Source organism: Barbatula barbatula (genome assembly GCF_947034865.1).
Source record: "Barbatula barbatula genome assembly, chromosome: 1".
Lineage (NCBI taxonomy): Eukaryota > Metazoa > Chordata > Actinopteri > Cypriniformes > Nemacheilidae > Barbatula > Barbatula barbatula.
In genome coordinates this window covers 5,461,094-5,483,990 of record NC_136766.1, presented here as the reverse complement: position 1 = coordinate 5,483,990, position 22,897 = coordinate 5,461,094, and the positions used below count along the sequence as shown (strand labels likewise).

At 37.9% G+C, this 22,897-nt stretch overlaps 2 protein-coding genes across 4 annotated transcripts in view; one reads left to right on the top strand and one right to left on the bottom strand.

Moving 5' to 3' along the window:
* The first annotated feature begins 188 nt into the window (after window positions 1–188).
* Window positions 189–15,952, top strand: sec24d (SEC24 homolog D, COPII coat complex component). 2 transcript variants are annotated; one of them, XM_079455422.1, is made up of 23 exons: window positions 189–582; window positions 1,808–2,020; window positions 2,415–2,511; window positions 2,603–2,799; window positions 2,882–3,094; window positions 3,197–3,336; window positions 3,415–3,526; window positions 3,608–3,735; window positions 4,428–4,566; window positions 4,884–4,999; window positions 6,095–6,219; window positions 8,429–8,620; window positions 8,745–8,838; window positions 9,498–9,614; window positions 10,256–10,426; window positions 10,543–10,639; window positions 10,961–11,106; window positions 11,223–11,361; window positions 12,299–12,417; window positions 13,115–13,294; window positions 13,373–13,564; window positions 14,431–14,523; window positions 14,704–15,952. In XM_079455422.1, the coding sequence occupies exons 2-23, from the start codon at window positions 1,867–1,869 to the stop codon at window positions 14,842–14,844; spliced, it is 3,102 nt and encodes a 1,033-aa protein (XP_079311548.1). In that variant the 5' UTR covers window positions 189–582; window positions 1,808–1,866; the 3' UTR covers window positions 14,845–15,952. The 2 variants fall into 2 exon arrangements, with proteins under 2 accessions (XP_079311548.1, XP_079311549.1); XM_079455423.1 differs by having other exon boundaries at window positions 396–582; window positions 1,820–2,020.
* An 84-nt stretch (window positions 15,953–16,036) lies between these two features.
* kcnip4a (potassium voltage-gated channel interacting protein 4a) overlaps window positions 16,037–22,897 on the bottom strand; it is a 125,481-nt gene continuing 118,620 nt past the window's right edge. For both annotated transcript variants that reach the window (XM_079455401.1, XM_079455402.1), the window contains exons 3-8: window positions 21,824–21,893; window positions 21,402–21,472; window positions 20,417–20,524; window positions 20,229–20,333; window positions 19,312–19,374; window positions 16,037–19,130 (exon numbers count right to left, since the gene is read on the bottom strand). In XM_079455401.1, coding sequence (XP_079311527.1) covers window positions 19,083–19,130; window positions 19,312–19,374; window positions 20,229–20,333; window positions 20,417–20,524; window positions 21,402–21,472; window positions 21,824–21,893 — 465 coding nt within the window. In that variant the 3' untranslated portion in view covers window positions 16,037–19,082. The remainder of the gene's footprint in view (window positions 19,131–19,311; window positions 19,375–20,228; window positions 20,334–20,416; window positions 20,525–21,401; window positions 21,473–21,823; window positions 21,894–22,897) is intronic.

Sequence of the window (22,897 nt, the reverse complement as noted above, 5' to 3'; positions counted from 1 at the left end):
GCGCCTGCGCATCTGCTTAAGCAGCCTTCAAACCGTGTTTTTAATACAATCTTACATCAATAAGCTGAATGTGTGGTACACTTGACGCCGGATTCAATTGTTATATGGAAACATGTTTATTGTGATCTTAATCATATACTTTAGAGATACGATTTGCTCTCGTTTAGCTGAAATAGCTGGCCGGAGGCGGGCCAAATGTGTCCGCCGAGTGGGGAGACTTTACTTGAAGCGACCGTGAGAGTTGCAGAAGGGACACAGCTACGGCTGTGATTTTATGAAGGACAGTCTCGCCATAACATTACAATAAGTTACATAAGCTAACGCACACAATACAATACAAAAATTGTAATTTACTGTCGCCAGCAGCACAAAAATGATGCGGTTGTGAAGTGCGCATGCACAGCGGAGGTAGCCGTATCCTAGCCGAGGCCCAGCGCCGCGCGCATGCGCAGAGGCAGCTGCTTTGTGACGCGGGCATGCACACAGACACCGCGGCTGTGCTGGAGTTTGACGTGGCACTCTCGGCACGCAATTCAACATCAGCAGTGGAAGGGACGTACGGATCATCATTATTTCTTTAAGGTAAGCCTTTACTATTATTGTCATGTATTGATAAGAAAACAAACGACAGGTTTGCAGAACTATATCACCTAATGGCGACTTTACTCTGGATGCGTTTTTATGAGATCTTTGTTGAGAAATGGAAAGTTCGCATAATGTGACAGTTTCCGTCTGTTGCAGAAAATGTTACTTTGTATCAACCGATTGACACCACACGCGCGTCACGTATCTTTGTACCGATCTTGTGTATTGCATGCGGTGGGGTGTTTCTGAATGGACTTTATTCCGTAAAGTCAGCTGTTGTGTGTTCAGACATTAAAGGTCTCCGTCATACCGTTATTTGACGTGGCAGTTCAGGGCAGTGGCTGCCTGATGCTGTCTTTACTGTACAGTGTACATCCACACTGAACAAAGATACTGTATCACTGAAGCATCTCTGTTTTAATGGTTCTAAACGTTGTTTAAACATATTGGCACATCGCAATGCATTATATCAAAGGTCATTACTAGAGAATAAACCCATGATGCCTCAACTTTACAGGCAACTTTTCATAACCATTATAGATGAGGACCAGTCCAGTGACTGCGTTATCAGACAAAATAATGCATATATTTTAGTTGAAAGGCAACTAAAAGACGTTTATCAATAATATTGCTTAGTGTCTTGTCTAGAAATCTTTGTGTAACATATGGAATTTGGGATGAGGCCTGAAGTTACGGAAGAGAAATAATGTGTGTTGAAACATAATTATTTAGGTATAATAAATACCATAAAATTGATGAGTACGTATTATATTGTTTCAATGACCAAGAACATTTGCCGACAAAGAGGCCTAAAGGTTTTGATTGAATTTCTTCTTTTTATTTTTATTAGACCGATTAGTTTTTTTCTAACTTTTATTCTTGGCAGATTGTGTTATCAAACGTCTCTTATCTCTAAACTCTAAACGTTTAGTGTCAAAGTTCCTGATCACACGTGTGTAGGGTTGAGCGAATGATATCAGGTAAACTTTAAAGAAACCTTTTCATTACCCCAAGCATTTTACATTCGTTCTCTGGCTTTTATTCTCTCGTGCAAGTGTATTTGTTACTCCTGGGGTAAATGCAACAGGTCCTTTGAAAATAGCTATATTATCAGGTTACTATTGTATGGTTTTAAAACTAAAAGCCTCTTTCTTTTTTTATCAAGCATGTATGAAAGCTTAACGTGTATTCATTTTTCATTTTTGGTTGGTTGTTACACCAGTCATTTCACCAGTTCCAGGTCATCGTTTTTGTTCCTGATTGGAATGAAAGAATAACGGCATGATGAGTCAGCAGGGTTATGTTGCTACCCCTCCATACTCCCAGGCCCAGGCTGGAATGGGAGGATACACTACTGGTTTTGGAAACCCCCCACCTCAGTCCCATTATGGGGTCTATGGATCTCCACCACAAGCTTATCCTGCCCCTCCTGCAGGTAACATACTTCTGTTATGTTATAATAAGAAAAAAAGTAGCATCTTGTCTATATGTTATAGAAGTACCCTTGAGAAGCCAGGGTATTCATATTTATATTCTTATCAGTTTCATTTTTCTATTTAAAACTCAGACCCAGATTTAATGAATAGAGAGGAAATAAAAAATTACATTTGCAAATTAAAAATCTTCATATCTTCAATTTCTTAGTTGTTTCCTCCAGACAGAAATGAGAAAATTAAGAGTTAATAGAAACTTTTGCTCTCTCTAACTTAGTAGGATTAGCAGTAGGATCAGATTTTCTTCTGAGAAAAAGATCCCGCTTTTATTTATTTTGTAGTTTTACTTGCCACTGTTCAATTTTCATTCTTTGTAAATAAATGTTGTTTTTTTAGGTGTGCTGAAACCACCTGCTTCTCCTCCTTCTGGAATGCCCCCACCACCAACATCCAGCCAGTACGGAGCTCACATTCAGCAGAATGGTGCCCACAGGTAAACCTTAGTTCTACTTTAAGAAGCATTATGACATTTTCTTACATAATGCATAGCTGCTTATATTTTAAAAACATCTTTCCCCCGTCAGTTTTCCACATCCTCCTGTGGCCTCCGCTCCATCCATGTCTCCTTACGGGCAGCCTCCTCAAACTGCGTATCAAAGCATGGCACAAGCACCACCCCCAACTCAACATATGACCAATCAAATGAGTGCTGTGACTCAAGCTCCTCCTCCAGCTCAGCAGTTGAACAATCAAATGAGTGCCATGAACATTGCGGGATATGGTAAGATGCCATTTCACAATTTAATTTAAAAAATGATTGCTTCTAGCTTCTGCTGAAGCATTTGGTGACCCATGCTCTTCAGGCCCTAGGCCCATGCACGCCCCCCAGTCCCCCTCCAGTGCAGCGGCACCCCAAGCATTTCAAACACCTCCACCAGCAGCAATGGGACATGCTCCACTGTCTCCACTAGGGCAACACTCAATGGGATCACCTACAGCAATGGGAATGGCAGGCCCACCTGGACCAAGCGTCCACCACCAAGTACTCGGACCCCAAAGCTATCCACAGCAACCAGGTAAAATTAAGGCTTTTGCGATTCCGTTGGATGCGAAAATGACACAATTCACCTTCAATTGAGTCTTTAGTTGTCAAACTCAAATAGACTGTATGCACGCAGGACCATTTGGTGGACAAATGGCAGGACCGCAAATGGCAGGCCCACAAACAGGTGCTTTCGCAGGAGGCTTCGCTGGAGGTCCAGCCCAAATGGCTGGCCCGCCTCAAAAGAAGCTAGACCCTGACTCTATTCCAAGCACGGTAAGAGCAGAAAAAAGTTGTATTGCAAAGTAAGCATTGTTATTTATACACGATATAAAGTGCATTTACTTTTTGCAGACACAAGTGAGTGAAGACGACCAGGCTAGAAGAGGAGGGCAGGTGTATGCTACAAACATCAGAGGTCAGGTCCCGCCACTGGTCACCACAAATTTTACCGTACAGGATCAAGGTAACACAAAAACTGTCTTTGCATCTAACACTTGTTATTATGAGATTTGGTTCGATAGAGGAAACTGTCTGCTTCGTTTAGGAAATGCCAGCCCAAGGTTCATGCGATGCACCACATATTCCTTCCCATGCACGGCTGATCTGGCAAAGCAGTGCAAAGTGCCTCTGGCTGCAGTTATCAAACCGTTCGCCACTTTGCCCAAAAATGAGGTATGTGACATTTATTGACGCCGTCAGTAGTGTCCCTTTTAAAGAATAGGTCACCCAAAAATGTACGTTTTCATTTACTCACCTCATGCAATCCCAGATGTATATAGCTTTTCTCTTCTTGAGCTGAACACAAAGTTTGACTCCGGTGGGTTAATAAATGTATTCTGAAGTGTAGGATATTTTTATAAACATTTGGGTGTGTATAACTGAAGAGAGTAAGTCGTATACCGTACATCTGAGTCAATCATGAAAAAAATCAGATTTGGGAGAACTGTTGTCCATTAGTTTTACTGGAAAATGTTCAAAGTTGAATTCATGAGCCCTTTTTGTCGTCTCAGTTTTTGTTTGTTAGTGTAACGGTGGCTTTGATGCCTTCAAGACGTGTTTAACTCTGGAATCTTTCATTACACACATCTTTATGGTTCAGGACCTTTTTAGGAAATGTTAGTGTTAGTATTCTGGTAAGAGACCAATTAGTTCTGTCTTCAAGGAAGATGTCATAGAAATAAATGTTTTGCACTTTCAATTGAAGGAGAACAATCTTGAGTTTTATTCTTTAAAGTGCATGACTTGATATTACAGAATCTATAAGCCAAAATCATAGACACAAAAATACTTTCTGTATATTCAGGCTGTGTCCTCGTCTCAAATATTTTTTCCATTCTCACGTTTTATCTGCTTGTACTCTATAGACTCCTCTGTACATTGTAAATCACGGTGAGGCCGGACCTATCCGCTGCAATCGCTGTAAGGCCTATATGTGCCCTTACATGCAGTTTATTGATGGAGGACGACGGTACCAGTGTGCCTTCTGCAGCTGTGTCAATGAAGGTTGGTACTTTAGCCTCATTCGATATTGCTGGGAACTTCATATTGCAACACACACATTAACAAAATTACATCTCAGTACATATGTACCAACAAACAGTAAAGCTCATGGGTTTGAATCCCAGGGAACAAACATACACTTTCTTTGGATAAAAGCATCTGCATAACTGTTAAAAGAATTAATGTGAATATGAGGAAAGAAGAATCTGTAAAAATATATGAATATTTCAAATATGACCAAAACCTGCATTACGATACACGCATGTGATAACTATTTGACAGAGCAATAGAAACTAAACATGTGTTTTTATCATCATCAGTTCCAGTGCAGTATTTTCAACATCTGGACCATATGGGGAGAAGAATGGATCTGTATGAGAGACCAGAACTGTCTTTGGGCTCTTATGAGTTCATTGCCACACTGGATTACTGCAGGGTAACTAAAAATACATTTCAGATCTAGACGTAAAGTTTTGTGGATATGGGTATACAGGTATATATATATATATATATATATATATATATATATATATATATATATCAATTCAAACAGATAACTATATATATATAACAGTTATTGTGTATTCCAAGTGATATCAGTCAAACTGCAGTTGGGTTGTGTTGTTTTAAGGAATAACAACAAAAAACTAACACAATAAAGCAGATAAAAAACATGTAAACACCATAAAATACATGATTTTTTTAAATAGTTTAAAATGGGAGTTATTTGTTTTGGCAAAAGAACTCTTCGTATATTTTTACACACATATTCAAAACGAATTATTTCAGACATTTTAATTATGATATACAATGTCCACAGTCTGATTATATTAAACCAGCAATGTTTACTATTAATATCAGATGTCTTTATTTTAATCTAAGCGTTTCCTTAAGGAATGTACTAGAGTAATGTTCGTTCTTGGCAGTCACATCGCATTTTATTTATTCAGGAATAGACAATTAACCTTAGGAATAACACACGGTAGTAAAGACCTTTAAAGAAAAAAAACTATTGACAATCACATTGTCTTCAAAGCTTCTACTTATTTACTGAAACTGTTGGAATTGTCACATTTTACACAGAATTGAAAAGTACAGCTCAACGTGTTAATATCTGTAATCTCAAATCAATTTATCAGACTAGAGAGATTCTCTGCACATTTTTGGCTGACATCTGCATGTGCGTCTCTGATACCGTAATCCCCGATCTGAGCTCTTATTTCTCTCAGCTGTTTATTATTAGTTGTTTATTACAACTATCAGAAGTGATCTTTACTGTAAAACATTCTTAACATTCATCCTTCTGTCCGTGTTGTTTTGAGAATGGGTATTTAAATGTGTTAACCTCAGCATTTTTTTATAGACGGAAAATGACTGTACTCTTTCTCATGCAGGCCAGACGAATGTGACAAATCCGCAGTTGACTTCCTTTGGTTTCGTCTTTAAGTCTAATACTACAAAGTGTGATTCTCCGTTGCTCACTATTTTAAAGTTTACATATAATTCTTTGATGGTCTTTTCTGTCTTTAAGAACAATAAGCCTTCAAACCCTCCTGCCTACATCTTCATGATCGACGTCTCCTACACCAACATCAAGAGTGGACTTGTCCGACTAATATGCCAAGAGTTGAAGACAGTGCTTGACCGACTTCCCAAGTAAGTTAAAGGTGCTGTGTGTAATGTTTTGGAGGATCCATTGACAGAAATGCAATATCATATACCTAACTATGTCTTCAGAGGTGTATAAAGACCTTACACGATGAAGCTTTATGTTTTTATTACCTTAGAATGAGCGATATCTATCAACACACACCGCGGGTCCCCTTCCATGGAATTCGCCATGTTGTTTCTACAGTAGCCCTAAACGGACAAACTGCTCTACAGAGCATGTTTCCTAAATACGTTATCTCCTACATCAATAATGCGAAAACGTGACGACATCTTAGTTCTGTGTCATCCATCAGGGTGTTGAGTGTGTTGTTGCTTGCAAATTCGCGAAATCACCGCTAAATGGTATACACTGGGCCTTTAAGACGTAACTTCAGACTTAAAGACTGATAGTTTTGACTAAAAGCATATTTATAGGACTGTATGATGGTTTTGACCCCCAACTTCATACGCTGACACCCCGCTCCAGGTGTTTGGCTCGAGGGTCTGTAGAGTCAAGTTGAAGCCCCTTCGTTCAGGTTCAACACCTGTTCATCTCGGCTACTATCGGCCTGGAATGTAAAAGAATCCGACTGAAATGATCCACATTTCCCTGCCAAATATGGTAACAGGAGCACAAGAGAATAAAATATGGAGAAACAAAAGAATTCCAATATCTCATCGTTAGAAAATGCCTGCCTGGAGGAAGTCAGAAGGAGTTTTGTGAGCGCCGAGAGTGAAAGAGTTCACCGGCTCTAGTCCTGAAACACACGCAAGAATTTAGATATTTCTGTGTGCACATGGCTCCCATTATTCTGTTGGTGTGGATGACTGCCAGCTGAAAGGTGAGCATTTGATTCACCTCTGGGGAACGTGTACTGTATATTTTTTTCTACCTTCCTAAGCGCCCTCCATTAGCTCCTAAGGGTATGTCCTTATTTGTTTGGGAGCTGACATCACTCTCCAAACAGCTCCAAATAAGCCCGCGGTATTATATCTGATTTCTCTCCTGCGTTCCTGGCTTTGCTTGCGAGATCACTCGCAGTTAATGAAAACCACATTGGCGCAGACTTGTTAGAGCCTGATTGGGATTGTTCTTGTGAGTAGAGAAGCGGTTTGGCATCGTTTAAAGACAAGGTTGGCATAAATGTACTGAGAATGATTCACGCCATCAACGTGTTTTACAGTCTTGTGAATGTAGCGATGGAAAGCTACAAACGTCAGATACAGGTGTCCATTTGGAATGCTTTTATTTATTGGCCAGCTGTTGGCTACTACTGTACATGGTGCACTAGTACGTGGGTTTTCACATTTAATAATGCCAAGGACCTATTGTGAGGGATCTATCTATAACTGTTTTGTAAATGTCATATATACATAAACACTATGTAAAGACAACATATTATTTACGCAATTTAATAGTTGGCTACACTTTGTTGGATGTGTATAACCATGAAGATAATATTTTTTATTCAAATGTATTTGCACTGTATAGCAACTTCTACGTTGACCGCAAAAGAAGGAACTGTAGTGAGAAACTCCACTTAGAAATGAAAAATAATGTTTAGCAGACTTTTACAACTTTTGCTTTGTTTTTTTACTGTGGACCCTTGCAATTTTCTGGGGGTCTCCGGACCCCAGTTTGAAAACCACTGCACTAGTTCTGTTCTCTGCATGTCGGGGAAATGTGTGCATTTCATTTGTAAGTCAAAGAGATAAATGAGTGTCAAAAAGTGACAAAAGTTTCGGGTCACTCGAGTGAAATGGACCTTTTTTAAGCAGCCGCTTTTATTCAAAGCAGCTCACAAATGAGTAATGTTCTTCTCTTAATCTTTCAAACCTTTTGATCTGAATGGTACATTGTGGAAATCTGTAGTTTTAATAATATCCAATATATAGTTTTGTGCAAATACATTTGTTGAAATGGATGACTTTGAATAAAATAGAAAAAAGCCATTTATTCACAACATCATTCTTAGTTACATTGAAGTTATTCTATAGTTTTAATGAATTTCATGTTATAAACCTTTGAACTATAATCTGCTTTAGATTTGACAGTATAAATGTATATCACTGCATAAAATAATCTTTTATTAAAAATAATATCCTTTGTGTTCAAGAAATGCACACACACAAAATAGGTTTCATATTGTTTTGGTTAGGTTGCTTTTGACAATTTTATAACGCAATTCAAACGTTTCTTCTGTGTTTCCTAAAGAGAAGAGGGAGAACAAAGCTCGGCCATCAAAGTGGGCTTCGTCACATATAACAAGATTCTACACTTCTACAACGTGAAGAGCGCTCTGGCACAACCACAGATGATGGTGGTCTCTGATGTGGCCGAGATGTTTGTACCCCTGCTAGACGGATTCCTCGTCAACTTCCAGGAGTCCCGGGCTGTTATCAACAAGTAGGGTTATTTTATAGCTTCAATACTTCAATCCTGACTTAGTTTTATATTCAATTATTTATATTGACTTTTTATTAAGGTTGTTGACACTGTATCAAATGAAGTCCTTTATTGTTTCCAACAGTCTTCTGGATCAAATCCCTGACATGTTCGCTGAGACCAATGAGAGCGAGACTGTTTTTGCACCCGTCATGCAAGCTGGTGTCGAGGCACTGAAGGTAAATAAAAAAATCTCAAAGGCTGATTTATTTACTAAACAATGTCTTCATCTGCGTGGCATTTGCGTCAGTCCATCTGCTCAATCACTTTTCCACTTTATTTGCTGTTTGTCCATCGTTGAAAAAAGTGCATTTCGATACTGCGTGTCACCAGCAGGCTTTGTTTAATAAACACGAGGTTATTTCATACCGTCTCGCATCTTTTCGCATTTTTAATGACCAAATGACTATTTAATCAGCCATTTAGCCCCGACCTTAAAGGGACAGTTCACTCAAAACATCTTTGTTAACATTAACTAATGCAATCTCATGGCGTTCCAGATCTGAATGAACGTATTAGGTCTGTGTTGTATTCAAAATAAAAATCCTGTCATCATTTATTCAGCCTCATGTCAGTCAAAACCTGAATGACTTTTGTCTGAGGAGCACAAAAGAAGATATCTTGAGAAATGTCTCTACCAACATACAACAATAAACAACAAATAAATAATCATGGAGTAAATGAAAAAATAATGAAACCATTTATGTTTTGGGTGAACTATCCCTTGAAGTCTTAATGTTTGTAGCAGCAAACTCCAAATATTAGGACAAGTGTATATTTCAGCATATATTTTTTGGATTCGAATCCCCTCATGTTATTTGTGGGTTTTTCTGGTCAGGCTGCTGAATGCAGTGGGAAACTCTTCATCTTCCACTCCTCCATCCCAACAGCGGAGGCTCCGGGAAAACTCAAGAACAGAGATGACAGAAAACTAGTTGGCACAGAAAAAGAGAAGGTGCTGATTTATACTTTCCTCTAAGATCTCAGCTCCATGCATTAGTTTACACGATAAAACTAAACCAGCATTTCTCAAAGTGTGGGGCGGGCCGCACTGGTGGGGAATAGAGACAACAAACAGAAAGAAACGTCATCACTTTTGTGTCCATCTCTATGAATTGCTTTATTTAATGACCATACACTCAAAACAACGTCTCAAAAACGTTAACATGGAGACACGGTAGGCGGTAGGTAGCGGATATAAAAGTGGATGTGTGGATGAGTTTGTGATATGGAATGAAAAGAAAAGAGGAGATTCGGCACCAGCAGACAAAACCAAGACAGACAGTGAACCTAAAATGTAATACCATTTTGTTGGGCCGATTGGTGACAGGCCCGGCTTGTAACCCTTCCCTACCTCCAAAGTGGGGAACGGCAGAAAAAGCTTGAGAAACACTGGACTCATTGTTTTGGTGATACTGGTACAGCATATTAAAATAAGTTTCAATTAGTAAATGTATTTCGTTTTGTGAACAAATAACAAAATTTTCAACACGTACAAATTTGACTTTATAAATGAACATGCACCAATACATGCTATCATAAAAAGTCAATAATAAATAGCTGTAATAAATCATAATCTTTATGGTTTGTTGTCAGACTCTGTTCCAGTCTCAGCGGGGTGTGTATGAACAGCTGGTTAAAGATTGCGTAGCGCAGGGTTGTTGTGTCGACCTCTTCCTGTTTCCCAATCAGTATGTGGATATGGCCACCATGGGTGATGTGCCCTCACATACCGGGGGCTCGGTCTACAAGTACAACAACTTCCAGGTACACAAGCGCAAACAATCTGGATTTCTATTTAAATATAAGCAAGTCGGTTTTATAAGACTGTAGCGCAATGAATTACTGCCCCCTTGTGGTCAAGCATTGTTTTTCTTTATCAGGTGGACGTTGATGGTCGGCATTTTCTTAATGATCTCAGGAGAGACGTGGAGAAGTCCATTGGATTTGATGCCATCATGCGTGTCCGGACTGGCACAGGTAATTTTCCTTTACCAACCTGCATTTCCTCTGTAACTCTTTTTTTCACATCCACTTATTGGCATTCATATACAACATCTGATCTGTTAAGCTACATTAAAATCGCATTTAATAATGTATATCGCATAACCATCAAATATATTGAATATAAATTTAACAAACGATTAACATATATTAGGCATATAAATATATAGGTACATATTTTATATACGTTTATGGACCTCTTTCGGGACCTCGATGGGGTCAAGGGGTTAGTTAAAAGCACCTAAACTCAAACTAAACTGTGCCGGAAAACACATGCGTCTGCCCTTCTCATTTAAGGCTTCAGGGCCACAGATTTCTTTGGCACGGTCTACATGAACAACACCACTGATGTGGAAATGGCCGCGGTGGATTGTGACAACGCCGTGACTGTCGAGTTTAAGCACGACGACTCGCTCAGCGAGGAGTCCGGGGCTGTTATACAGGTTTGTTTACGTATATGCTAACAAGATTAAAGAGATCTAAGAATTAGAAGACCGGTTACCTCGACTCGAATGTGTGTGTTTACAACTCCATGTGTCTTTTACCCGACGTTTCCCAGTGTGCACTGCTGTACACCACAGTGAGCGGACAGAGACGCCTGCGGATCCACAACCTCAGTCTGAACTGCACCTCACAGCTGTCTGAACTTTACAAGAGCTGCGAGACGGACGCCCTCATCAATTTCTTTGCCAAGTCAGGTAACTGCCTTCTGACTTTTGATCTTTAAAATAAGAACCATAATACCAAATTGAAACAACAATGTTCATGAGAATGTAAAAGTTAAAGAACTTTCCCAGATGTAACTACCGCGGACGGTCATTATACCGAATACCTCATTTTTGCAAATCCGTTATGTAAAGCTACTTTAAGGCACATCAGAGGTTCTGAAAATGACACAGATTGAACAGATGAAGTACGAACCAAAGTATGTGATGGTATAATGTCATTTATTTCTGTCAGCTGGCGCTTCTCATTGGCAGTGCTATAAAAACACCTCCTTATTTAAATGGAAATCGATATTCAGTATTTATTATTTGTTATGACTATGACGTCACCCTATTTGCATAGTTAAAGGTGCAATCCATATCTTTTTGGGGTTCTAAATAAACTACAAACATTGAGAAAGTCATTTTATAGTAATGATTTATTTGGATGTAATGATTTAAAAGAATAGTTCTCCTTCTTTAAACCTGTGTAGACATAATTTTTATTGCAAAACACAAAAGAAGATATTTTGAAAAATGGCGGTGGCCAAAAAACAATAGAGTTTTCCTCTATTTGTATGGACACACAACTAAATCAAGTCATTGGGGACCAACGGTTACCAACATCCATCAAAATATCTTCTTTTGTGTTCTGTAGAAGAAAGAAAGCCATACAGGTTGGAAATGACAAGTTATTACAGGATTTTAATTATTTTAAAGGTGAACTATTCCAGATTTCAAGGGAAATGCCAATTTTCCTTGAACTCACATAAAGATAACTATGTAAAATAAAGATGGTGACGTAGGGAACAAAGATCCGGCTTGCACCTTTGATATATAAAATCAGGTGCAAAAACTATGCAATACTATCATTTTTTCCTTTTATATATGCATCTTTGAGATGATCATGTTGGTTGATTTTCTCCTCCAGCCTATCAGGCCATGCTCAGCCAGCCACTGAAGACGGTGAGGGAAATCCTGGTCAACCAGACCGCTCACATGCTGGCCTGCTACAGAAAGAACTGTGCCAGTCCCTCGGCTGCCAGCCAGGTAACACACAAACCTCACCATCATCCATGCTGACATCAAATAAAAGATGTTGAGATTGAATTGACATTTGTTAAGATATCGGGCCCTGTTTTACCGATCCAAGCGCATGGTCTAAAGACCACGGCGCAAGTGCACTTTAGACGTGTCCGAATCCACTTTTGCAATTTAACGACAGAAAGACTGGTCGACGCACATGGTCTAAAAGGCTTGTCCCTCTTCTCTTAATAAGTCATGGGTGTGTTTTGGGCAAAACATGCTGTAAACCAATCAGAGACTCATCTCCCATTCCCTTATAGAGCCAGTGGCGCTTGCTCCCTGGCAGGCTCTCTGTTTACAGAGCCACTTCTCCAGAGAGGAAACTGAGGTCATAACATATATTGCGCCGTCGTTGACTTGACACCAGGTTTCAGTCAGTCAATGGTGCAGTCTAGTTCAGATGCATCAAAATAGCAACGCGCCAATAATGCGCCTGAACGTGTTTTCAGGCCAGCATGCCCATGGACGCACAAATGCATCCAAATGCATTTGCTATTTAAACAATGTGACGCAGGCCGGGAAAAAATTACTGCGTCGAGTTGATATTAGCAAAAAACACTTGCGTTGCGCATGCCGCCGCATTGCGCCGAGTGTATTATAGGGCCCATTGCCATTGTTCTTGTTGTGCATTTGTGAAATGTCATTCATTTTCCCCCTGTAGCTAATCCTGCCAGATGCGATGAAGGTTTTCCCCGTCTACATGAACAGTCTGTTGAAGACTCCATCTCTGATAGGCAGTACTGAGCTCTCCACAGACGACAGGGCCTTTTACAGACTCATGGTTATGGCTATGGGAGTGGAGGAGACGCAGATCCTGCTGTACCCAAGGCTCATCCCACTGGTGAGTAACTCGCATAAAACAAATACATCTGTCAAACACTGAACGCTGCAGTTTACACATCATCTCTGGCTCTTTCAGCACAATATGGATGTGAACAGCGAGACTATACCCACCGCGGTGCGCTGTTCTGAGGAGCGACTCAGTGAGACGGGCGTCTTCCTGCTGGAGAACGGCCTCTTTATGTTCCTCTGGCTGGGACAGGCGTGCCCACCCGACCTGATCCAAAATCTCTTCAATGTGCCATCTCTGGGCCATCTGACAACCGAAGGAGTATGAGGCTTTTATTAAATATCACTTTTATGGATTTACTGTACGTCAGCGTACGGCTAATGGCCTTAAAGGGACAGTTCACCCAAAAAAGGAATTTCGGTCATCATTTGCTCGCCCTCGAGTTGTTCCATATCTGCATACATTCCTTGGTGCTGATGAACAGTATATATGAAAGATATTTGGAAGAACGCTTGTAACCAAACAGATCGACTAGCGAAAAAATAGTTTGATGAATTTCTTTGTTCTGTTGAACACAAGGAAAAGAGATTTGTATCTGTATCCGTAATGTAGGAAAGCAAACCGTTCTGAGGCACTTTTGACTTCTTTTGTTGTTTGGTGGCCAAGAACTGTTTGGTTACAAATATATTTCTCTTTGTTCAGAACAAAGAAGTGTACATAGAACAATTTGAGGGTGAGTAAATGATGACAGCATTAACATTTTTGGATGAACTGTCCCTTTAAGATTCTTCACCACTTTTTCTCAGGATTTCTTTATTGTTTTCCACGGTTGGGTACTTTGCTTTAAAAGCATCTGACAATTGACTCAATGTAATTTGAATGAAAGACTGATGCGTTGACCATATTAACTCTTTGTCGTTTTATATCCAATAATAAAGCATTGCGTTAAAAAAGAAACTGTAAAATTGACTTTTGGAGATCACCATATTGCCATAGCATGCAGTCATTCTTTTTGCATGACTGTAATTCAGGTTTGGCAGTAAACAACAACTCTTTTCCCCTCGCACTATTGATCTCATTCCTCACGTTGCTTTAATCAAGCGAGCCTCCGTTTCTCCAGTTGTTGTCGTAATGGGAATGAACACGAGAGCTGTGGTGATAACTCCTGATGTGTGATTGTCTTACAGCAGACCTCATTACCTGCGCTGGATAATCCTCATTCCAGGAAACTTCATTCCATCATCTCCAGCATTTCACAGCAGAGGGCCAAATCCATGAAGGTACCGTTTATGCGTACTTATCTATCTCCTCTGTTGTTGTTAAAACGGGTCTGCTATGTATTTGTACATGGTTTAAATCCTCTGTGTGATGTTTCTGGACGCACCAATAGGATCTTATAATGCGCGTCTGGTATTTATTTTACTATTGCGCATGTAACGGATGCATTTCTCTTTGTGCAGCTGCTGATAGTGAAACAGAAAGACAGAGGAGACATGATGTTCCGCCAGTACCTGGTGGAGGACAAGGGTCTTCACGGAGGGGCATCTTACATGGACTTCTTGTGTTTCGTCCACCGCGAGATCAGACAGCTACTTACTTAACCAGAGTAAACTAATGTTTTAACAGTCGGCCTCCTCCTACATGTAATGCTGCCTATAATATATGACCAAAACCGTTTATGTGTATATGTACTTAATACTTATGTTTCGTGGACCAGTAAATAGGTGTCGGGGTTTAACACCTTAAAATGTCCCGGGAGGTATTCAAACTAGACGGGAGAGCTCTTCTCAGTTTTTCTCAAATGATGTCCTCAAATTAAACGTCTATCAAAGAGAAACATTTCACATAATCGACCTACAGCATGGATATGGGGAAAACAGTACGTGTCTGTTTTTTCGTATGAAAATTTGTGTCTATTAAATTATTATGACATCTTTGTGAACACGACCGTACGATACTTGGTCTTTAGTTTTATTTGTACAACTTCAGGGATGGACATCACCCAAAAATCGAAATCTAGTCATGTGTTAAAATGAAGCGCATTTGGTATTTCGTCAGAAGGTACTTTCGTTGTATGCATACAATAGTGAAAAGCTATACATCAGTATCTATGTTTGCTATATAAAGATTTTGTTTAAATTTTTTACCGGATGTGATTTTGCGTGTCACTCGTTTTTACATATTGTTTGTTTATACAGCAGGATATTTAAAGGGACACTCCACAACTTCTCAACATCATTCCGTCAGTCGTATGATGATAGTCATCATTTCTATAACAATGATCTTATAATCAAATTATTTTTGCATCATTTATAAAAAGGCATTAAGTGTCCTTTACGTGTCCTTCGCTGAATTACTGATGTTGACTAAAGGTGGAACGGCCCTCTCTGTTTTTTAGGTAATTTTGGTCATTCATACAAATGTGCTCTTTGAAGCAAATCCAATGTGGCATTGAAAATTTGCCTTGTTTTTTTCTCCTGACTTTCAAATGTGCATTTCTGGACAAATACTGTGTATTTAATTACAGTTTGAGATGAATTGTAAAGACTTAAGCCTTCAAATATATCTCAGGTAACTCAGTCTTCGTACCTGCTACTCGGTTGCCATGAAGCCGAACAGAAATGAATAGTCTTGGAAGTCAAGAAGGGCCTTCAACTCAAAACCTTTATACAGCTGTTTTTGAATAAAGATGCAGACCTGTTGACATAGCATTGCATTTTTGTTTGCTATCTTTAAAACAATTCACATCAACCTGAAACAATGAGACGCAATAATAATACAACCATTCAATATACATTCTGATCGCTTTATTGATTCTATATTACAAAACTCAATCATCTATAGTTTTACATATAAGCATGAGATTTGCACACCGAGCACTAGATCTGCTCCGGTCATCTCTAGCATTCCGTGATGCCTTCACTCACTAAACATGCAGCTGTCGGCTTCCCGCGTCGCTTACAAAGTGTGGCGTCATTCTTAGAATTTCAATGGGAAATTTCTACATCATTAAGAGGATCCACGACACTCAAATGCAACAGCAAGGCTCGAGTGCAACAAACATGGCTTGGTTTTCGGAAACGGACCAACAATGTTGCAATTGCGTTGAAATGACAGAAGCTTGTAAACTGCAGGACATCATGGGGCGGTTTCCCAGACAAGGATAAGCTTAAGCCAGGACTAGACCTTAGTTATATTAGTATAATTAAGTTGTTTTTAAAAACATACCTTACAAAAAACATTATTTACTATTGTCGTTTTCCCTACTACTATGGTAGTCAATGGTGGCCAAGAACTGTTTGGTTACAAAAATATTTCTTTGTGTTCAGAACAATTTGAGGGTGAGTAAATGATGACTAGGCCTTACTAGGACTAGGCTTTACTAAACCAGGACTGGGCCTTAGTTAAATTAGGATCATTAGGTTGTTTTGAAGAACATACCTAACATAAAACATTACTGTGTGCATCTCGAAACAAAACAATCACAGTGATGTATTTTAAGATATGTCAGTGCAAGTTAACTAAAGTTAAATTAAACATTTAAGTTAGTCTGAGACTTAAGCCCTGTCCGGGAAACCGCCCAAGTGTTTGAGATAAGCCACGATTGACTCTTTAAGATATATTTGGGATGAGCGTTGACAAATCAAGGCACTGAATTTCTAAAAAGAGGAAAAGACTCATGCACTCCTTTTCTGTTATATAAGCTAATATGATGTAACATGCAGGTTGCAAAACTAATAAAGGGATTCGTACCGAAGTCTTTATGGGAGCGTGTAATGATAAACCAACATATAAACACGAACTGCACAATCTCAGTTCAAATGAGCCACATATGGAAAATAAACGTTATGTGCGAATAAAGCATGGAAAATCGATCAGAAATGTTCAGGGGTCAGTGTGAATAAAATCTCCATTCAAATACAAATATTCATTTCAATTCAATAGGACGACCAACTTGCATATTAATACAGTTGAAGTTTCTGTTATAAATCAATCGTATGCACTGTCGGACACGTTTCTTTGCTATCTTCAGAAGTTCCCTTTCCAAGCTTTTGAAAAGTTTTTTGCATTTCAGATATGCGAGAAATATTTCTGGAGCTCAAGAAAACGTTTAGGCGCAATATTTGGTGCAGGATATTAAAACAGTGCTGGAAAATGAAAATATTGAGTTTATGTTGGCTGTGTCCATGTATGAATTCAACTTCTAATGTTCCATAAAGTATACTTAAAGTATACTATATTTGTCTACTGTGAGCGAGCAGATTTACCACTAGATGGTGACAATAGACATGTGTAGGTTGAACAGATGTGTTTTAGCAAAAAGCTTTCATTTTGTAAAATGTTTGTGTAACAGTGATGTTGAAAAAAGCATAATAAAATAAGAACAAGTATACATGATGGGGTATCAATCATGGACATTGTAAGACAGCTAAACACGGCCTCATAGACGAGAGAGACTGACACGACATTCCTCTGACTTTAATATACGTTCGTTGCAGACACAAATACTGAGGGTCACAGCAGAAAAATAAATAAAACTGTATACTGTATGAGACACGGACTGAACAGCCTGCTGTGCTTGATATCCTCATAAATAAATATTCATTCTGCTGCTCTGAGAACAGTGATTCAGTGACAAAAAATGTAAACATAATAGCAGGATATGTGACAATTCTTACGAGGACTTATAAATAAAGATTCATTAAAGCAGCATTGTCGTCTGTGTGTTTTAATCCCTAAAACAAATACAACACGGTAAAACTTCGCTGTAGTTTTGCAGCAAATTGCCAGTAATTTACCGTAGATTTAATGTAGAATTTGGTTTTAAACATAATCTTAGCTAATCTTATATTTTATTTCATTGAATAAGACGAAATATCTTCGCTCACTTTTCTTGTCATGTAAATGTATCATAATTGAAGAAGTTTTCAAGATTTTTACTAGAAAACAGGACAAAAAGTCTTAGGAAGAATGACATATTTTTGCAGTGTTGCTGTGCTAATGCCAGTAATGAGACTAGCTGTTTATTTTGAATCTCAAAAGTCAAGTAAAGTTTCATTCAAATTGAAAACAGAACTTATAGGAAGATTATTAAGTAGTTATTAAATCTACGGTAAGTTGCTGGTAAACCTGCGGCAAAACTACAGCAAGGTTTTACAGTGAATGTGTGCTTTGAAGTGCTATCTGTGGCTTTCAATCTATACTCTAGTTGGCAAATAAAAAAAATGAATTATTTTTAAATACATTTTTAAAAACACACTAGTCTTTATTATGTTCATTTTACTTTTGATTTGTTTGGCGGGACCCACTCGCTCAGCAAGATCATTCTGGAATGGTTCTGTAGACATGTAAAGGTTGCACACGTTTGTACTTATTAACAAAAAGAAGATTGAACTATTTCTTATGCTCGAGCGAATCTACTGTATGTTATATATTCGTGATGCATCTGTCCTGTGCCATATGTTAAAAACAATAGTATATTAAATCGAGTTCGGTAAACGTTAAACAATTGGGGAAATTCATCTTTCAAACAATGTGTACAATACTGTATATTTCTCTTCCTTACATGTAACATGACTTCAGAATAGAAACAATTTTAAATGATACATTTCCAGAAACGTTGCAGGAATTGTGCACATTTCTGTTCGAAATAAAGTCGCATTTTTTACAAGTAAAGTATAAGACAAATATTTAAAAAATAATTATTTCTTTGATTTAAAAAATGGTGTGAATGTTGGATCATGGTATGGAAATTACACTCCATCGATGTCATCGGGATTTTGTGGAGTATAAAGGTGATAATATGAGCCGGCCAGACAACCGAGTCTTTATTCAGATGTTAAATGACATTCTCAAACAGCTGCATTGATCTCATGATGTTCTCATCCTGTAGGGAACAAACAAGCACAGGTAAGACATCTCACCTGTGGAGACTAATGGAGTGTAGTTTGAAACACAGCGGGACAACACATTATGCGGCAGTGCCATTGAAGTGACATTATACGAGGATGTTTTCGCTATATATAAACGATCTGCTGTTTATAAGATAAAGGAAATGAGAGTCTTACGTTTTGGCAGCAGTCTATAAACTCATCTATAGTGACCACTCCATCTCTGTTTCTGTCCATTTTCTGTCAAAACATCAAGGGCCAAATGGTAATGTCATTAAAGTGAATTGTCATCGAGGTTAATATATAAATTCTTGTTTAAAATCACATCTATATAAGAAACAAAAACTGATTCACTGTATTCTAGAACTTTAAACACGTCACTGCATTTTCAATGTGAAAATCTACATTAGTACTGCCGTTAGTATACTTCGGGTTCATTCTATAGGCACATTAAAGCAAAGTTCAAAGTTCAAAGTGTACTCTTTCGACTTACTACTTGGGGCTACATTGGCCCACTTTTTAGTTGAAAAATTTTTACTTTTAAGTGTACTTTACTTTAAGCGTAACAGTAGTAAACTTTGAGTACACTAGTACATAGAGTATATTTCTCATTCGTATTTATAGTATAGTGTAAAATAAGTATACTGCACTTGAATAAACATTTGTAAGGGTGAATATTTTATAAAAATATGACATTGTTGAATATAAATAAATAGTTATCAATTGAAATAAATAAATACATCAAATGAATAATTATAAAATAAAACAATATACATTTAAAATAAGTATACTAATACTCCACGTGAATTACTTATTGTAAGTGTGAATATTTTATAAAAATACAAAATTGTTGAAAATAAATAAATAGTGAGAAATGGAAATACATAATACACAAAAAGAAATAAAATGTGAATATATACAGTATATATATTTGTAAGATATTTTTAGGGGCATCTTGCCTTTATTGGAGTATGATAGGATAAGACAGGAATGCAATCGGCAAATGACCTCGAGCCGGGATTCGAGCCCAGGTCACCGTATGTACACATGTCAGAGCAAATGTGAATATTTTTAAATTATCTTAAAAGTCTCACCTGAAAAAATATCTCCACATGCTGTCGTGGAGTGTCCTCTTTGAGAATGGGATATGTGCACTTTCCCATCATGTCATAGATGGACTTAATAATGTCTAGCATTTCCTGTGCAACGCCCCCAAAGACAGAGGTTTTCGTTAGTGATGCTTTTTAACAATTTAAACAATATGAAATTATGAACGTATTACCTCTTTTGTTATATATCCATCTTTATTAATATCATACAGGTTAAATGCCCAGTTAAGTTTCTCATGGATCGTTCCTCGTAATAGAATGGAAAGACCCATTACAAAATCCTGCAATTCAACACAAGGCCAGAGCATGAAAATATTAGCTGGAGAAAAAAAGAATATTGTTTGTTCATAACAATACGCAACATAAAAGCAATAAGACAAATTATGATCTAGAGAAGTTAAATATGAATTTTACAGCTAAGACATGATTCATGATTCCTCTGCCAAGCAAACTGCTTTATTGTTTCAGATGGTACGACACCTAATGGTATTTTAATGCTGCTATTATACTTATTTAGTGTGTGCATTGCACCTTTCTCTTATGTAAATGGAAATAAAGGTTTGTAATAACCTCATAACTATTTTTCTTCATTTTTTCGAGCTGTAGCTGCCACATGAGTGCTTTATATTTTAATTAATATGATATGACAAAATAAAGCTAAGCTGGAGCTAAACTGCTACAGGTCAAACTTTTAAGTTTTCTTTAAAACCACATGAGGATCTAATTTGCATTAATAACTGTATTGCTGGAGAAAAGCAATGTTTGTTTATAGCTTATCCTTGTTTATCTCTGTTTGGATATTATCTTTAAATATGAAGTTGACATATCGATGAGCTCTTGGTTAATAGACTCAGGGTAAAGGTTATATATTAAAGAATGTATTTGAATTAAAGGTTCAAGGTGTCACGACAGATCACTTTTTTGCTTCGATTAGTTTCATTTTATCTGCGGTGTGATACGTTGATGTTTCACACAAGGAGTCTCTGTAAATATAAGGTTGTGCCTTGCGTGCATATACAATAAAGCCTTGGCAAAATGATGTTCGTTTAAAATCATTTTATATACTGTCTTATTTACAATTTTCAAAATGAAACAGCACAACGAAACACAATACTATAAATGTTACCGTCTTTAAACACCTTGCATTGGAATTATTACCTCAAAACTGACAGAGCCGTTGTGGTCCGTGTCGAATGCATTGAACAGAAAATGTGCGTATGTTGATGCATCTGAGAAAGTAAACAGAAAACAGTCTTATCACTCATTATCAATCACAGCAGTGTCATTACTGCCATAACACAACACAGGGTTTGCATAAGCGTGCATTCATAATATTATAAAGAATAAACCGGTATGTTTGTGTGCGTATGTAAATGTCCTGAAAGTAAATAAAGCAGTACGTGAGAGATTTGTCATTAACCTGACAAAACAAGATGTATAAACCGGTTTGCTTTTGTGGTTTAACTTCATGGTGCACCAAGCATCTTCCTAAATGTCATGTGAAAACCATTACGTTCAGCTATCATCACTATATGTGCAAATGTACAGAATACAATACACGCAAGTAAAAATACACATACCCCCCTGTGGGAAGAACTGAGCGTAAATATCCTTAAATGTCTCTTCGTTGACCACACCGCTGGGACATTCCTGAAAACACAGATAAAGGCGTTCTGTGATATAGATGATATTGTTGGGTAATTTTCACAACGATTGTGTGCATGTATATCCAGATAAGAGAAAATAAGAACATGCACACAACACACACTGTCCATTCGAGACTCAAAAGTCCAAAATCTGAAATTGTGCAATGGTTGTATTGAACATTAAACCGTATTATGAGCTCCATTTGACCTGAAAAGGGGTCTTTCACTCTCAATAAATGTTCTTGGAGAGATTGCGAGGAACCAGGAAGCTGTCATGATTGGCTTATGAATGCTTGGTGTGCTTGCTGTGGTTTACCAAAGACGACGGCTCTTCAGAGGTGAGGCTTTCTAGACCTGACAACCACGCAGATATCACAACTCGACTGTTTTTGGCTCAGTTTAGGTTTCATAAATGGCATAGTCTTTTCAACAGGCGTTTGTGGAACATACAGTATATCGTTTTAACCGATGAAATCAATAGACATTTTGGAGTTGGAGAGGACTGTACATTTTTTAATGCGAAGCCAAAATGTTAAATTTGGCGTACGGAATGTTGAGTTTGTCATTTTATCATTTTCATATTTGTGCAAACAGAACGTCATAGGGCTTAGATTAAAAAGCCATTATCAGCGTAAAAACAACCATTGAAAATCTATCACATTGTTCCCTTGACAACAAATAAAAGCATAAACACCCAATCTCTTTGACGCCAACATATCTCTAATTGGAAATGTTATACCAAATAAGCAGTAACGTTTAAATTCATTTCCTTATGCAAAATAATTGAGAGCTTTAATGCTTTTATAACTATATTGTAGAAAGCATTAAACTACACTCTGCAATTTAAATTATGTTTCGATTTATGAAGAGAAACAGATGAGCAAAGGCCAGAGATCTTGTCATATTCAGTTTGAAAAGAAGATTGCTAATTTGTGAACGTCCCGTTGTGTTCATTGTGAACCACGCACTCTATCACATTGATGCATTAAAGTATTGTGGTTGTGTAGA

What these genes read in the sequence shown, in the direction of transcription:
- sec24d (XM_079455422.1), top strand. Translation starts at nt 1,867, where the DNA reads ATGATGAGTCAGCAGGGTTATGTTGCTACCCCTCCATACTCCCAGGCC. An exon ending in CATGAACATTGCGGGATATG is followed by an intron (nt 2,800 to 2,881) that starts GTAAGATGCCAT and finishes CATGCTCTTCAG; the next exon opens with GCCCTAGGCCCATGCACGCC. An exon ending in ACCCAAGGCTCATCCCACTG is followed by an intron (nt 13,295 to 13,372) that starts GTGAGTAACTCG and finishes TGGCTCTTTCAG; the next exon opens with CACAATATGGATGTGAACAG.